A 17729-nucleotide genomic window follows, 5' to 3' on the forward strand; every position below is an offset into this window, starting at 1 on the left:
CGTCTCCCTCCCACCCTCCCTATCCCACCCTTCTACGTGGACACAGAGCACTGAGCTGATCTCCCTGTGCTATGCGGCTGCTTCCCACTAGCTATCGATTTTACATTTGGTAGTGTGTATATGTCAATGCCACTCTCTCACTTCATCTCAGCTTACCCTTCCCCCTTCCCATGTCCTCAAGTCCATTCTATATGTCTGTGTCTTTATTCCCGTCCTGCCCCTAGGTTCTTCAGAACCATTTTTTTTTTTTAGATTCCATATATATGTGTTAGCATACAGTATTTGTTTTTCTCTTTCTGACTTACTTCACTCTGTATGATAGACTCTAGGTCCATCTGCCTCACTACAGATAACTCAGTTTCATTTCTTTTTATGGCTGAGTAATACTCCATTGTATATATGTGCCACATCTTTATCCATTCATCCGCTGATGGACACTTAGGTTGCTTCCATGTCCTGGCTATTGTAAATAGTGCTGCAATGAATATTGTGGTACATTATTCTTGTTGAGTTATGGTTTTCTCAGGGTATGTGCCCAGTAGTGGGATTGCTGGGTCATATGGTAGTTCTAATTTTAGTTTTTTAAGAAACCTCCATACTGTTCTCCATAGTGGCTGTATCAATTTACATTCCCACCAATAGTGATAAAAGAAACTGAAGAAGACATAAACAGATGATCTGTATTTCTGTTTTTGTGCCAGTATCTGGTAGTCTTTATTAATAAGTATTGCAAAGAAAGCATTTGCCGATCTATATCTGTATACTAGGTACCAAGAGATATGTTAATTTCCTCTCACAGTGAAACCACATCTGGAATAGCAGCTACTGTTGGAGTCACCACCTGGTTAAGTTTATGATAATCCACTGTCATTCTCCATCTTTTTTCTGCATAGGCCAAATAGGTGAGTTGAATGGTGATGTGTTGAGAATCACCAGCCCTGCCTTTAAGTCCTTGGTGGTGGCACAAATCTGTGTAGTCCCTCCATGAATGCTGTATTGCTTTTGGCTTAATATTTTCCTAGATAGAGGCAGTTCTAGTGGCTTCCACATGCCCTTTCCTATCCTAATAGCCCTTACTCCGCAAGTCTGGGAACCAGTGTGGGGATTCTGCTAGTTGCTGAGTATGTCTTTTCTAGTTATGAATTTTGGAACTGGGGAAATAACCACAGGAGGATTCAGGGGACCTAATGGATCTATTGTAATATGGACCTGAGCTAAAACTCCATCAATTACCTGGCCTCCATAGTCGCCTACTGTGACACATGGACACAGTGACATTTTGGGTCTCTTGGAATTAGTGTCAGTTCAGATCTAGTGTCCAATTGTCCCTGAAAAGTCTAATTATTTATTTTTCCCAGTGCATAGTCACCTTGGTAAAAGGCTGTAGATCCTCTTGGGAAAGGCTGGGACAAAGATTAACAAAATGAAATTTTTGCTGTGTAGGAGGGTCTTTCCTCAAGGGGGCCTATTCCCCCCTTCACCCAAGGAGTTCTGAGTCTGTAAACTGGCTTAAGTTTGGGAGGACCTTGACTGTGTTTTGGTTTTTCAAGTTAGTCTTGTGTTCACTTGACCTAGAACTCTTTTGCCCATATAGATCAAGTAAGAATTTAGTAGACAGCCGATCTGTTTCTTTTAGAGGTACCATGATCAACTATAGAAAGCCACACACAGGTCTCTGAGTCAGACTTTTCTGATATCCATTTTTACCCTGCTGTCCATTGTGGTAACAAAGTCCACTTTGTATTTGGTGATTAAATACTGGCACTTGGCCCTTACCTCCCAGGATGCAGTTTTCCCCATTGCATTTAAGTATCCCAGTTCACTGGTATCATTTCCCACTGTAATTTCTGATCTGCAGAGAAGAGCAACCATGGAGTTCTTCAGCGATGCTGACTCACCTCACAGGTTTATTTCTGGCAGTTGTGGTGACAGGTAGGTCTTCTGGACCATTCTGGTGTGGGTGAGCAGGTTTTACATGATAAAACCGTTTTTGACGTTTCATTTTCTCAAAGCATTTGGATACCACCTTCTACATTATACCAAGGCAGTCCTGGTATTTCAAGTTCATTTAATGTAGGCCACCTTTTGGGGCATGTTTTATGCAACTCACCAAACTGCTAGAGCCTTTTCTAACCCCTTGAGCTGCAACATTGACTCTAGAATATCTGTTTAATTAGTCTCATAAAAATAAATTCGGCCTCATCCAACTTTATGTTTTGTCCATATTATCCCACATCCATAATATTAAATCCCACACATATTCCTCAGGTTTGTATCTATATAAATTGGAAAAATCGTGCTGCTCTTTTGAGTTGTAGTACATCTCCTAGAGGTTACACTTTGTATCGCACCTTTCGGGGCCAGTGGGACTTGAGTCTAGTTGTAGCTCTAGAAGCAAAGGGTCGGTGTGGGTCCTGAGGATAATCAGCTGTGTCTGGCAAGGCAACTACCTAAGGGGAGGTCATTATAGATTCTTCATGCATAGCATAGTTCACCTCTGTCAAGGGTAGAAGGTCTGCTTCTCCTAGCAAAGAAGACCCAGCAAAATGTAAGGCTTCAGTGTCCCCAGCTTCATTGAGATCTGCCCACATGTGCCCATTCCAGTTTGCAGGATCCCATTTCTTCCTAATCAGTACCCTTACTTTAACAGACAGTATCTTGTGAGGTCGGGAATTCAGTGTGTGTTGGAATTCAGCCACTCACAGGATGACACTCTGGGTTTGGTTTTCAGAAATCTCAGCTCTGAGGCTTCAGGAGATAAGGGTTTCTCTCAGGCAAGACAAAAGCTTTCAGGTCATTTGCATAGCATTTGAGCTAGGCGTATGAAGGTGCTGAGCTTATACTTTTACTTCCCCACTTTACCCAGCACAGTTAGGAGTCACCAGCTAATCTTATTGTAATTAATAATTTGACAGATGTTTGACAGATGTCAAACATCTAAGGTGTCAATTACACGTTCACCTAGAGCCTTGGTTTTTGTAAGTATTTGATTAGGAGTATCCAGTGGTTATAGTTTGTATATCTCTTTTGCTGTATCATGCCATGGATCACCAGTGCCTACTTTGCCTCTTTAGTGGAAATGGAGTCACCAGTGCCTTTAAATGTACTCACAGTAGAGAACCAATTTCATAAACCCCAGAACCAATTCAGAAAACTCATCCATACGTTTCTTTTCCTCTAGAACTACTCTTAATATCCAAGTCAATATCAGTCAGGGTTCTTCAGAGAAACAGAACAAGTATATATGTGCACACAGATGTACACATTACTTCTGTGGTAATAATTTTCTTCCTTTTGTTTTTACTTTTACCATTTGTATATGTATACCTAAACAATATTGCTTAGTTTTGTCTTGAAGTGTATATTAATAGAATCCTTGTATGTACTTTTCTCTCTCACTTATGCTCAAGAAAAGTATGAGTTTTGTTCATTTTATTGTATGTAACTTCATTTTATTGCTGTATTATATTCCAGTTTTGAATACTCCACAGTTTAATACATTTTTTAAAATTGTTTCTAGCTTTGGCCTTTTGTGAATAATGCTTCTGTGAATATCCTCTTATTGTACATTTATGTGAGTTTATCAAGGGGATGTAATCAAGGAGGTTGCTGGGTCAGATGATATCATCTTTACTTAGTAATGCCTAATTATTTGCCAAAAGAGGTGTATCAGTTTATTTTCCAGTATCACCAATATTGGTATTCTACATTAAAAAAAATTTCTGTGGTGGATGTGAAAATGGTATTTTTTTGTGCGTTTAATTTGCTCTTTACTATTGAAATTGAGCATTATTTCATATTATTGGTTATCTGGGTTTCTTCTTTTGGAGATTGTCTTTCAGGTCTTCTGTCCATTTTTCTATTGGGTTAGTTGTTTTTTTTTTTCCTTATAGTGTTTTTGGAATTCTTTATATTTCTATTCTTCGTTACAAAGTATTTTTGGAATTCTTTATATTTCTATCCTTTGGTTACAGTTGCCATATCTTTTTTCAATTTATGGCTTGTCTCTTTATTTACTTTATGGTGTGTTAATGTTAGTATTATCAAATTAACTGGGCTTTTTATCGTTAAATGCTTTTGGTGTCTTAGTTAAGAAATTCTTTCATACCCTGATGATATTGTCGTACATTATCTTAAAGCGGTGAAATTTGTATTTCAAATTTAAGTTTTTAACTTGCTAGTAATTGATTTTTGTGTGTTTTGTGAGAATCGGGTCTGATTTCCATTTTTTTTTCCTATATGTGGATGCTCAGCCAGTTCCAGAACCATTTATTTTATAAGTGAATTTTCCTCACCAATTTGCATTGCTCATTCTGTCATATATCAAGTGTCTGTATATGTGTGGATCTGTTTTTGAGTTCTTTATTTCTTCCACTGATTTGTCTGTTACTTTGACAATACTCAGAATTTTTAAAGTTACTGTTGTCTTATAAGACTTAATATTTGGTATAGAATGGTTTCTCGTTTTTTTCAAAACTGTCTGGCTGTTCTTTGCCCTTTGCATATTCATGTACATTTTATAATCAGTTTGTCCAGCTCTAGGGGAAAAGAAACCTATTGGGTTTTGACTGAAATTGCATTGATTCTTTCAAATTGATTTGGAGACAGTTGACATCTTTATAACATTGAATCTTTCAGTCTAAAAATTTGGTGTATATCTCTATTGGTTTAAATTTATTTATTTATATTTTCTTTTTTGCGGTACGCGGGCCTCTCACTGTTGTGGCCTCTCCCATTGCGGAGCACAGGCTCCGGACGCGCAGGCTCAGCGGCCATGGCTCATGGGCCTAGCCGCTCCGCTGCATGTGGGATCTTCCTGGACCGGGGCACAACCCGTGTCCCCAGCATCAGCAGGCAGACTCTCAACCACTGCGCCACCAGGGAAGCCCGGTTTAAATTTATTTTAATGACTCTCATAAAGTTTTATAATTTCTTTCCTTAGAGGTCTTACACATTGTTGTATTTATTCCTAGGTACTTTATGTTTCGATCTCCCCTTCTGTCTGAAAAAATAGTATCTTTATTTTAAAAATGGGATTATCAGTTCTTACGCTTTAGGATAGCAAGTATTATAGATTCATGATTGTCTTGATTGTCTTTGTACTTCAAGAAACATGAACTTGTAAATATTCTCTTTTCCTGAAATTTTTTAGCATGGGTAGGGAAAGGCAGGAGTTGGGGCTTACGTTGGGTTTTGGAAACCCTCTATGGATGAGAAATGTGAAAAACAGGAATTTGGGTCTAACCAAATTTCATCAGTTGTAAGTCTCCGTCTTGCTCCGTTGTTTATGAGTTGTAATCACAACCATGGAACTCTTTGGATAGTTTGTTCATATGAAACTTTCAGCCAGAACATGAGGGCCTAAGGTTCAGACAAATTTTGAATTAGTTTGAAAAAGTAAATGAATCTATTTTTGGCTTTATCCAGTCCTCAAAGTCATAGTCTTTGCATGTTTGAGGAATAATTGTCAGACTCAGTGTATTAGTTATCTGTATTGCTGCATAATACATTACCACAAACTCAGCTGCTTAAAACAACGTGAATGTATTTTATCTTGGAGTTTCTGTTGATCAGGCGTCTTGGCGTGGCTTAACTCGGGTCTCTGCTCGAAGTCTCTCAAGGCTGAAGTCAAGGTGTTGGTTGGGCCACATTCTCATCTGGAGCGTAGAGTCCTCTTCCAAGCTCGTTCAGAGTGTTGGCAGAATTCAGTTCCTTGTGGTTATAGTACCAAGGACCTTGATCTCTTGAAGTCTTTTGGCCAGTTGCTTTCTTCACAGCATGATGGTTTGCTACTTCTAGGCCAGCAGGTGAATCTCTCTTACATGTTGTGTCTCTTTGACCTTTTTTATTGGCCTTTTTAATGGATGAGGTATTCCCACCCAGGATAAATTCTCTTTTGAAGTGAAGTCAGAGTCAACTGATTGACGTAACCTTAATGACATCTACAAAGTCTTTTCTGCCATGTAATAAAACATAATCACAATAGTGATATCCTATTATATTCACAACTCCTCACATTCAAGAGAAGTGGATTGTACAGGATGTATACACCAGGGAGCAGGAATCTTGGGAGACATCTTAGAATTCTGCCTATCACACTCTGATCCATACGTGAAAATTCCAGTTTCTCATATCAAATGATACCTTGATTCTTCTTCACACCTGGATTGCTTTTATTTTGAACTAATTGTAGACTCAAGAAGTTGCAAAACTTTTACAGAGAAATTCTATATATCCACCCTGATACTGAATTTCCAATCTAAAAATTGGAAGTTTTCCCTAATGGTGACATCGTACATAAATATAGTACATTATCAAAACCAGGAAATTGATATCAGCATACCATGATTAAGTAGACTACACACTTTACTCCAGTTTCACCAGTTTTGTATCATTAATTTTTAAATTTTGGTATGTCTCTGTGTATAATTCTATGTATAGATTCATATAACCTCCACATTCAAGACACAGAACTGCTCCGTCATCACAAAGAAATTTCCTTGTGCTCCCCCCATATAGTAACACCCTACTTCTGAATCCCTGGGAACCACTGTTCTATTCTCCACTTCTATACTTTTGTCATTACAAGAATGTTATATAAATGGAATTTTAGATTATGTAACGTTCTGAGATTGACCCTTTTCACTCAGCATAATGTCCTTAAAATTCATTCAAATTACTGAATGTGTCAGTAGTTGGTTTCTTTTTATTGCTGAGTAGTATTCCATTGTATGGATGTACCACAGTTTGTTTAGCCATTCACCCACTGAAGGAAATTTGGGTTGTCTCCAGTTTGGGCCTGTTAACAAAGTTCCTGCAAGTATTTCTGTTCAGAATTTTGTGTGAATGTGTTTCTCTTTTTCTAGAGAAAGTGTCCAGGAATGTAATTGACGGGCCATATGGCAAGTGTGTGTTTAACTTTTTAAGAAACAGCCAGACTGATTTCCAGAGTGGGTGTACAATTTTACATTCTCATCAGCAAAGGATGAGTGATACAGTTTCTCTGCATCCTTGCCAGAATTTGGTTCTATTGGTACTTTTTATTTTGACCATCCTAATAGATGGTGTGGTAGTATCTCATTATGATTTTAATTTGAATTTTTCTAACTGCTAGCGGTATTCAGCATCTTTTTATGTGTTTATCTGCCATCTCTATATCTTCTGTTCATGCCTTTGCCCATTTTCTAATTGGATTTTGATTAGTTTTTACTGTGGCCATTTTCAAATAAATATTAAAGTTGAGACTGTGGTATAATGAACCCCTATTATCAAGTTTCAGCAGTTACATTTTACCCTTTTGTTTGTTTTGAATATTTCAAAGCAAATCAGATACATAGACTTCATGACATTTCACTTGTAAGTACTTAATTTAATGATAATTCCTTAATATCTAATACTAATACCTAATGGTATTAGTATATACTTAGTATATATTAGTACTAGTATATGTTAGTAGCTAGTATATCCTTAGGATATGTCACTAATAGATAATAGACATCTAATAGCTAATACTTGGTCCATGTTTATATTTTTCTGTTTTAAACATGTATTTTTAAAAGCGGTTGGTCTGAATCAGAATTCAAATAAGACCACTTACTTATGTATTCTTTTTTCATAGCGCTCCCTCCTTTATTTTTCCGCTCAGGCAGTTGATTTCATTGGAGAAATTGGGTCATTGGTCTTCTAGACAAATTTGGATTTGGCTGATTCCTTTCTCTTTGTGTCAGTTAACTTGTTGTATGCCCTCTTTCCTCTAAACTAATAGAAAGATTTAGTGGCTCAGTTAGATATGGGTTCAAATTTTTAGACAAGAGTACTTCACAGGGGTACTCTATACTCCCTGTTGCATCACATCATGAGGCACATGATGTTTGATTTGTTCTGCTTTTTGGACTACTAAGTTCAATCAGTTTGTTCAGGTATTGTCAGCCCCATCTCTACATTTACGCGTTTTTCATTCATCTTTCACCTAATGGTTATGGCTTCTGTTGATGATTGTTGCCTAGGTCCAGTATTTCATTTGGGGTTGCAGAGTGATGATTTTCCAATTTAGTTATTTCTGCATTTATTTGCTGGACTGTTGAGAACTTTCATCACCTTTTTGGTTTTCATTAAATACACTCATACAGGAAAGGTAGGAAAAAATGCTCAATTCCCCCCACTCCCCTTTAATTATCAGTTCTCAGAGTAAAGACTTGCTGCCCAGGTCATCTACAGAAGACACCAATGAGGTGTTTTTCCCCCACCATTTTCTCTGTGTATTATTTTGAATTTGTAGATTTTTTAAAAAGGTATTTGATGCTTTTCAATGACAAAATTTTTAAAAAAGGTATTGGATGCTTTTAAAATTTCACTTTCTAACCATAGGTGTTTAGAAGTATAATTGATTTGTACATTGATCTTTTTAATCCATCAACCGTTAAATTCTTGTTCATTTAAATTTATTTTTAGATTTTTATCATTGCAGATGGCAGTTTTTTATTCTGCTTTTCAAGTCTTTATACCTTTCATTCTTTCTTTGTTCCTTACTGTGGTAGTACAGTACTCGAATATTATTCGAATAGAAATGGATAATGCAATCCTTTTGTTATTCCTTACCTCAGGGGCAACACTATCAATATTTCATTATTAATAATGTGTTTTACTCTAGGTTCTTTATCTGATTAAGGATGTTCCCTTATATACCTATACATTTTATCATGTATGGATGTCTAATTTTATGAAATGCTTTCCTGTATCTGTTTCTATGATTATATGAGTTCTCTGCCTTTAATCTGTTAATGTGAATTATGTTAATTGATTTTCTAATGTTAAACCAATCTTTCATCCCTGGGATAAACTCAGCTTTATCATGACGTATTATTATCCTTTTTGTAGTTTGTTAAATTTAATTTGCTAATATTTTCAGATTTTTACATTTATGTTCACAAGTGAGGCTGGATTTGTAATTTTCATTTTTAGTACTTCGTTCTTGGTTTGGTACTGCTGTTAAGCTATCCTCATAAAATGAGTTAAGGAAGTTTCTATTCTCTTTGTGTCAAAGGTAGAATTCCCTTTTCCTTGATTATTGTTAGAGCTCACAGATGAAAACATCTGGGCTTGGAATTTTCTTTGTGGGAAAAATTTCCAGGTGGTTTAGTTTTTAGTTCTTTGAAGAATATAAGGTAAAAGTAGTATCTTCCTGTGGTGACAAACTAGGAGTTATAAGTGAAAAATTCATTTTTTTATTTTTTTAGGATCCTCTAAACCTTTAAAAAAATTAAAAATAAAGTTCACAGGAGTTCTTAGTTTTCAATTTATGTATGTGTGTATTTATTTAAATTGAAGTATAGTTGATTTACAGTGTTTGTTAGTTTCAGGTGTAGAGCAAAGTGATTGTTTCATATATATATATATATATATATATATATATAGTTATATATATATAGTTATATATATATGTACTTTTCCAGATTCTTTGCCCTTATAGGTTATTACAGAATATTGATTATAGTTCCCTGTGCTATACAGTAGGTCCTTGATGGTTATCTATTTTATGTATAGTAATGTGTATATGTTAATCTCAGACTCCTAATTTATTCCTCCCTGCTTTCCCCTTTGATACCTATAAGTTTGTTTTCTATATATGTGGGTCTATTTGTTTTGTAAATAAGTTCATTTGTTTCTTTTTTTTTAAGATTTTTTGAAGATTTTTTTTTTAGATTCCACATTGTTTGATTAATATTTTTTACTGAATGGTTTGAGTTGAGCAATTTTGTCTCCGTTTGTTGAGGTATTGCCTACATGCTTTTTGTCTGTAAGTAACTCTTATATTAAATACAATTACATTAAAAAATAGGTTATCTACTATATTGCTTTACTACAGTTTAGATTTGTGTTTTAAGCTTCTTAAGTTTGTGAGGTTTCTAAATAACGAATCTTTAAGGAATCTTTAGAGGACTTTGATCTAGATACCTAAGTTCAGCTTCTTGCTCTGCCAGTTACTATCATGAGTATATCTCTTACTTTTTGGGCTTCAGATTCCTCATTTGTAAAACACATATCTACTTCGCATAGTTTTCATGAGGATAAACTGTGAAGTGCTTTATAACCATAAACTATATATAAATGAAAGATTTTAAAGGTAGTGAATATAGATAAAATGTTCCAAGAAAGAAAGAGGTTAGAAGGAAACAATATTACATAAGTTATAGGTATGTAACATAGTGATTCACAATTTTTAAAGGTTATAGTCCATTTATAGTTATTATAAAATATTATCTATATTCCCTGTGTTGTACAGTAGATCCTTATAGCTTATTTATTTTATACATAATAGTTTGTACTTCTTAATCCCCTACCCCTATTGTGCCCTTACCCCCTTCCTCTCCCCACTGGTAACCACTAGTTTGTTGTTTGTGAGTTTGTTTCTTTTTTGTTGTATTTACTAGTTTGTTGTATTTTTTAGATTCCACATATAAGTGATATCATACAGTATTTGTCTTTCTCTGTCCAACTTAAGTTCACTCAGCTTAATACTCTCCAAGTCCATCCATGTTGTTGCAAATGGCAAAATTTCATTCTTTTAAAAATATAGCTGAGTAGTATTCCATTGAATATATATACCATAATCTTCATCCGTTGATGGACACTTAGGTTACTTCCATATCTTGGCAATTGTAAATAATGCTGCTACGAACATTGGGGTGCATGTATCTTTTTGAATTAGTGTTCTCAGTTTTTTGTTTGTTTCTGGATATATACACAGGAGTGGAATTGCTGGGTCAAATGGTAGTTCTATTTTTAGTTTTTTGAGAAGCCTCCATAGTGTTTTCCACAGTGGCTGCTCCAGTTTACATTCCCACCAACAACGTAGGAGGGTTCCCTTTTCTCCACATCCTCATCAATGTTTGTTATTTTGTTTGTTCTTTTTAATGATAGCTTTCTGACAGGTGCGAGATGGTAACTCACTATGGTTTTAATTTGCATTTCTCTGATGATTAATGATGGTGAACATCTTATCATGTGCTTGTTGGCCATCTTCATTTCCTCTTTGGAAGAATGTCTATTCAGTTCTTCTGCCGTTTTTCAATTGGGTTGTTTGTTTTTTTGATGTTGAGTTGTATGAGCTGTTCATACATTTTGACTATTAACCACTTACTGGTAATATCATTTGCAAATATTTTCTCCCATTCAGTAGGTTGTCTTTTTGTTTTGTCAATGCTTTCCCTTGCTGGGCAAAAGCTTTTAAGTTTAATTAGGTCCCATTTGATTATTTTTGGTTCTATTTCTTTTGCTTTAGGTGACAGAGCCAAAAATTATTGCTTTGATTTATGTCAAGAGTGTTTCTCCTGTGTTTTCTTCTAGGAGTTTTATGGTTTCTGGTCTTACACGTAGGTCTTTAATCCATTTTGAACTTATTTTTGTATATGGTGTTAGAGAATGTTCTAATTTCATTCTTTTACATGTAGCTGTCTAGTTTTCCTAGCACCACTTACTGGAGAAACTGTCTTTTCTCCATTGTATATTCTTGCCTCCTTTGTTGTAGATTAATTGACCATAAGTGTGTGGGTTCTGGGCTCTCTATTCTGTTCCACTGATCGGCTATGTGTCTGTTTTTCTGCCATTACCATACTGTTTTGATTATTGTAGCTTTGTAGTATAGTCTGAGTAAGGGAGCGTGATTTCTCCAGGTCTCCTCTTCTTTCTCAAGATTGTTTTGGCTATTTGGGGTCTTTTGTGTGTCCACATAGATTTTAAAGTTATTTGTTCTAGTTCTGTGAAAAATGCCCTTGTAATTTTAAAATTTTTATTTATTTTAAAAATTTAATTAATTTACTTTTGGCTGTGTTGGGTCTTTGTTGCTGCACGTGGGCTTTCTCTAGTTGAGGCGAGCAGGGGCTACTCTTTGTTGTGGTGCACGGGCTTCTCATTGTGGTGGCTTCTCTTGTTGTGGAGCACAGGCTCTAGGCGTGCGGGCTTTAGTAGTTATGGCTTGCGGTCTCTAGAGTGCAGGCTCAGTAGTGCTGGCACACAGTCTTAGTGACTCCGTGGCATGTGGGATCTTCCCGGACCAGGACTTGAACCTGTGTCCCCTGCATTGGCAGGCAGATTCTTAACCACTGTGCCACCAGGGAAGTCCACCCTTGTTATTTTGATAGGGATTACATTGAATCTGTAGATTATCTTGGATAGTATTGTCATTTCAACAACATTAATTCTTTCAGTCCATGAACACGATATGTTTTTCCTTCTGTTTGTGTTGTTTGCAATTTCTTTCATCAGTGTCTTACAGTTTTCTGAGTACAAGTCTTTTACAAATTCCTTAGGTAGGTTTATTCGTAGATTTTTTTTTGATGTGATGGTAAATGGAATTGTTTCCTTAATTTCTCTTATACTGTTTTGTGAGGGTTTTGAAATGTAACAGATTTCTGTGTATTAATTTTGTACCCTGCCACTTTACTAAATTCATTGAAGAGCTCTGGTAGTTTCTGGTGGCATCTTTAGGATTTTCTCTTTGTAGTATCGTGTCATCTGCACACAGTGACAATTTTACTTCTTTCTAATTTGGATTCCTTTTATTTCTTTTTCTTGTCTGACTTCTATGGCTAGGACTTCCAGTATTATGTTGAATAAAAGTGATGAGAGTGGGCATCCTTGTCTTGTTCCCAGTCTTAGAGGAAATGTTTTCAGCTTTTCACCATTGAGTATGATGTTAGCTGTGAGTTTGTCATATATGGCTTTGATTATGTGAGGTATGTTCCTTCTGTGCCTACTTCCTGGACAGTTTCTGTGTAAATGAATGTTGAATTTTGTCAAAAGCCTTTTCTGTGTCTATTGAGATGATCATGTGGTTTTTATTCAGTTTGTTAATGTGGTGTATCACATTGATTATTTGCAGATATTGAAAAATCCTTGCATCTCTGGGATAAATCCCACTTGATAACAGTGTATGATCCTTTTAATGTGTTGTTGGGTTCGGTTTGCTAGTATTTTGTTGAGGATTTTTGCATCTATGTTCATCAGTGATATTGGCCTGTAATTTTCTTTTTTTGTGGTATCTTTGTGTGATTTTGCTTAGAAGTAACCTTTGAGATCTGTTTGAGTCCCTCTGGTTTATAGGAAATAGAAGCTACTAGTGTATGTATAGAGCTGTCTGCACAACCTAGGCTTCCTGTTTTCCAAATCGTTTGTTTTTCCTAGTTTGTCTTCCTTCAAATTAAACACTGGATGCTTGAGAGAAACTTTGACTTCTTTAGGCACATAGTTGAGTGTGTCATTCCCAAGAGGTTAGGTAGAAAAGTACATGTGATATTAGGGAGAAAAAGGAATTTTAAGACTTTAGTTTCTTAAGTTACCAGTAATTAAAAGTGCTGTCAAAGTAGTTATTGGTTTTTTTTTTTTTCCACCAGAGTTTAAACAAAGAGAACCTTGTTATACTTTTCAGGGATTAAAATTCATGTAATGCAGTAAGAAGTAAGGCTCTGTGTAGTTGCTGCATAACTTTGTACTTGAAATTCAGTTGAAATTTTACTTAAAAAAATTACTTCAGTATAATTTTAGTAAAATTTTACCTTATATTTAACATGAAAACTTTCAAACCAATTGTATTTGTAAGAGTTAGTTCCTTGAAATCTAATTTGTCTGCTTAATTCCTTATTGTCACTAAATATAGTCTTGAAGAAAATTGTTTCCTTCAGATTTAAGTTCATACTCATAGTGGGAAGGGTTGTTTTTATTTGAGCTTTGAAGATTCAGTATACAGTAAGTCCCCTACATACGAATGAGTTCTGTCCGAGAGTTCTGTTCGGAAGTCCAACAAAGTTAACCTAGGTACCCAACTAACACAATCGGCTATATAGTACTGTACTGTACTGTAATAGGTTTAAATATATTGTCTTGTATTTGTGGTGTCTTATCCCCGGGACGGGCTTTTACCTCCCTCTCTCTCACTGCTGCTGTAACTGGAGACCCCAGACTGCTGCTCTCCTTCGCTCCAGCTTAGCCTTCTCTCCCCCTTCTTCTTCGTTAGAACAGCACATATTTCAGTTGCTAATCCCTATCTCCAGTTCCTGTTGCCTGCTCTCATTTAAGAATTTCCTCTTTCCTTCCTTTCTTACCCTTCCTTTCCCAGGAAGTTTATTCCTTATGAAATGATGAGACACACAGGGACATATTAAAAGGACATATTAAAAGGGAGGAGGCCAGGTTTGCTGAGGCAACTTTAAAATACCAAATGTCTTTGTAGAAAATATGTGTCCCATATTTTAAATGAATTTTTAAAAATTTTACTTAAGTCATTTTCATCACGCTTGCATATTTTTAAAGGTAATGCTGTTACATGCTAGATTTGTCAGTAGTTATTTTAAATAAAGTTTCTAGGAACTGAGGCTGTGTTGTTTTTGTTTGAATACTAATTTCTCTGAAGATTTAATAAGCATTTATATAAAATTAATTGTAATTTTGTTGATTTAAAGTTGAAGGTCACATTTAACATGGCTTGTTACTTCTTTGCTCTGAAAAGCAGGACATTTTACTTAAATAAAACTCATTACATATATCCTCATCACAAAAGTAGGGCATATACCTTCCATAGAGAAGGTTTAGTTCCTTTGTATAATACATGTTAGTTTCTTTTTAGGTTTTATGGGTGTTGTTAGCTGCACTATAGTTCTCCAGGTTTACCAAAACCATGTATTATTTTTTACTTATATTTTTCAATGCTACTCATAAGAAGTTATGAGGGTGAATATTTTATGCTAATTTTGCAGGTGAGGACGTTAAGAACCAAAGATGTTAAGAGGTTTGCTGAAGGTTACATGGTTACTGCAGTGAAATTGAGATTAGAGCTCATGTCTGTTGCCAGAGTTGATGGTATTATGATTATTTAGGGACTATATGAGCTGATAGGTAGACAGTTACATGTGATTATAATAGTTATGCATAAAATGCTGTGAAAGTGGAGAATAGGAAATATCTGTTAAGCAGTCAGGAAGGCTTTATAGAGGGGGTTAATCACTAGTGAAGTGATTCTTCAGGGATCAGAATGTGCTTTGTATTTCATGCTGGGTTGAATGGGCTTTATTCTTTGGGGGATTGGGAAGTACTGAAGGATTTCAGCAGGAGGGGTGATGTGACCATCTTCATATTCTAAAGATATGGTGGCCGTAAAAGGGGATACATTTGTAGCATGGTAGTACTAGAGATGGGGAGACCATTACAGGAAAGCTGTGGGGGAAGTGATGAGGTTATCTCTGATGGCAGCGGTGGAGAGGAGGAGAGCAGGGAACTGGATTTGAGCTTTTAATAGTCAGACAACATACAAATGTTGTTCTCACTTCTTCCACCCCCCACCCACCCCACCCCATCAGAAAAAGAGCTAAAAGTTTGCGTTTAGAAAACTGACCCAGTTCTGATCCTCTTCAGGTTGCTGATCTGCAAAGAGCTTTGCTCTTAATTGTTAAGGGTATAGCTACATTTAGAATAGAAATCATGTCTTTTAGTGACAAAGCTCTTTCTTTGGATGGAAGCTAAATTTATGCCTGGATTATGGTAATAGTGTAAATAAGACTTTTCAATATAGGATCTACACAGTCACATCATTTCAGGAAGCAAAGCTAACATTACTTAAAATGATCAGTACTATTTTATGAATGACTTCTTTCATTCCATTTTAGATCATTATAAATCATTTCTTAGAAATTTCTGATTGAGTTCTGTAGGCAGGAAGAATGCTGTAATTGTCAGTCTCTTTGATATCATGTCCTTCTAGGCCAGATTCTACCTATTTGATGCCACCCTGTATCTTGTCCTTTCCTCATATCCTGAAACGGAAGAGACCTGTTGCAATGTTCCCATCCGTCATGTGGTAGGTGGAGTTTTCTTGGATTGTCTGTAAGAACAGTCTTCCTATTGCTAATTGGGCCAAACTCATAATAATATGAATTTAGTTTTTAGTATCTAATCATTCAGAGATTTAGTTTATATATCTTTCTCTAAAATTATGAAACACAAAGGAAAATGATGCATAGTTATATTTATGCTTGATAATCAATGAGGTCTTTTTCTGATTGATAGCATATCTATTTGATGGAGACTGCATACTATAGTGGAATGAATGAGAGTTCTAGAAATTAGTAAAACTTACCTTGTAAATATTTTTGTAATCTGCCCCATTCTATATCACCTTATTAGCACAATCTTAGTTCGGACCTTGTGGCTTGGCATAATAAAATAACTTGTCTCTCTGCCTTCAGTCTGTTGTCCTCGAATCCACACTCTGCAGCTACCTGAATATTCTATAGGAAACACAAATCTCACACCATCCCACCCATGTATCCATGAGTCTGTTGTTGCTAGTGAGTTCTGCTAAATGCTTGAATTTGTGGCATAACCAGAGTGGCTCCTTGAATATTTAATTTCCATGAAGTCTTGGTAGCTCCGACAATTTGACACCCACACACCCACACACATACTTGACTTCTGTAAAATATTTCAATGCATTCATTTCTTTTTATGCTTTAAGTACTGTTTACTTATTTACTTAATAACTTGTTGATAGTATTTATTAAAATACCTGGTATAGATTGATGTTAATTGAGATGGGTATAAAATTATGAAAAGATAGAAAATAGGACACATAACTGATAGTAAATAAGAAAGCGGCACAGATCTCTGTCAACCATCTTCATAATTCCTTTTTTAAAAAAAATTATTTATTTTATTTTTGGCTGCATTGGGTCTTCATTGCTGCTCGTGGGCTTTCTCTAGTTGTGGCGAGCAGGGGATACTCTTCATTGCGGTGCATGGGCTTCTCATTGCGGTGGCTTCTCTTGTTGCAGAGCACGGGCTCTAGATGCACAGGCTTCAGTAGTTGTAGCACGTGGGCTTCAGTAGTTGTGGCTCGCGGGCTCTAGAGTGCAGGCTCAGTAGTTGTGGTGCATGGCCTTAGTTGCTCCACGGCATGTGAGATCTTCCTGGACCAGGGATTGAACCCGTGTCCCCTGCATTGGCAGGCGGATTCTTAACCACAGTGCCACCAGGGAAGTCCCTTTTATACAATTTTTAAAGGTTACTTTCCATTTACCATTATTATAAAATATTAGCTGTGTTTCCTGTGTTGCACAGTACATCCTTGAATCTATCTTACACCCAGTAGTTTGTAGTTCTCACTTCCCCACCCATATATTGCCCCCACCCCGCCCAGGCACTATAGAGCAGACTTTATATCTGAGTCTGTCTGTCTTGTTATATTCACTAGCTTGTTTTATTTTTTAGATTCCACAAATAAGTGATAGCATACAGTATTTGTCATTCTCTGTCTCACTGATTTCACTCAGCATAATACCTTCCAAATCTATTCATGTTGCTGCAAATGGCAAAATTTCATTCTTTTTTTATAGCTGAGTAGTATTCCTTTTTATTTATATACCACATTTTCTTTATCCATTCATCTGTTGGTGGACACTTTGGTTGCTTCCATATCTTGACGATTGTAAATAATACTGCTATGAACATTGGAGTGCATGCATCTTTTTGAATTCGTGTTCTGATTTTTTTTTTTTGGATATATACCCAGGAGTGGAATTGCTGGGCCAAATGATAGTTCTGTTTTTAGTGTTTTGAGAAACCTCTGTACTGTTTTCCACAGTGGCTGCACCAATTTACATTCCCACCAACGGTGTACAAGGGTTCCCTTTTCTCCATATCCTTGCCAACATTTTTTATTTGTGTTCTTTTTGATGATAGCC

The 17729-nt window shown here is 36.1% G+C and overlaps 1 protein-coding gene across 3 annotated transcripts in view; it reads left to right on the forward strand.

Moving 5' to 3' along the window:
* Nucleotides 1-17729, forward strand: part of STIM2 (stromal interaction molecule 2) — a 169285-nt gene that overhangs the window by 39101 nt on the left and 112455 nt on the right. Inside the window, exons 1-2 of one of the 3 annotated variants that reach the window (XM_079919373.1) lie at nucleotides 634-902; nucleotides 1859-1932. The exons of the other annotated variants lie outside the window; for them this stretch is intronic. Of the exons in view, the coding sequence (XP_079775499.1) occupies nucleotides 1887-1932 (46 nt within the window). The 5' untranslated portion in view covers nucleotides 634-902; nucleotides 1859-1886. Of the gene's footprint in view, nucleotides 1-633; nucleotides 903-1858; nucleotides 1933-17729 lie in introns of those variants that run through there. 3 annotated transcript variants of the gene reach the window in all.

The sequence above is a fragment of the Stenella coeruleoalba genome (genome assembly GCF_951394435.1).
Source record: "Stenella coeruleoalba genome assembly, chromosome: 4".
Classification (NCBI taxonomy): Eukaryota; Metazoa; Chordata; class Mammalia; order Artiodactyla; family Delphinidae; genus Stenella; species Stenella coeruleoalba.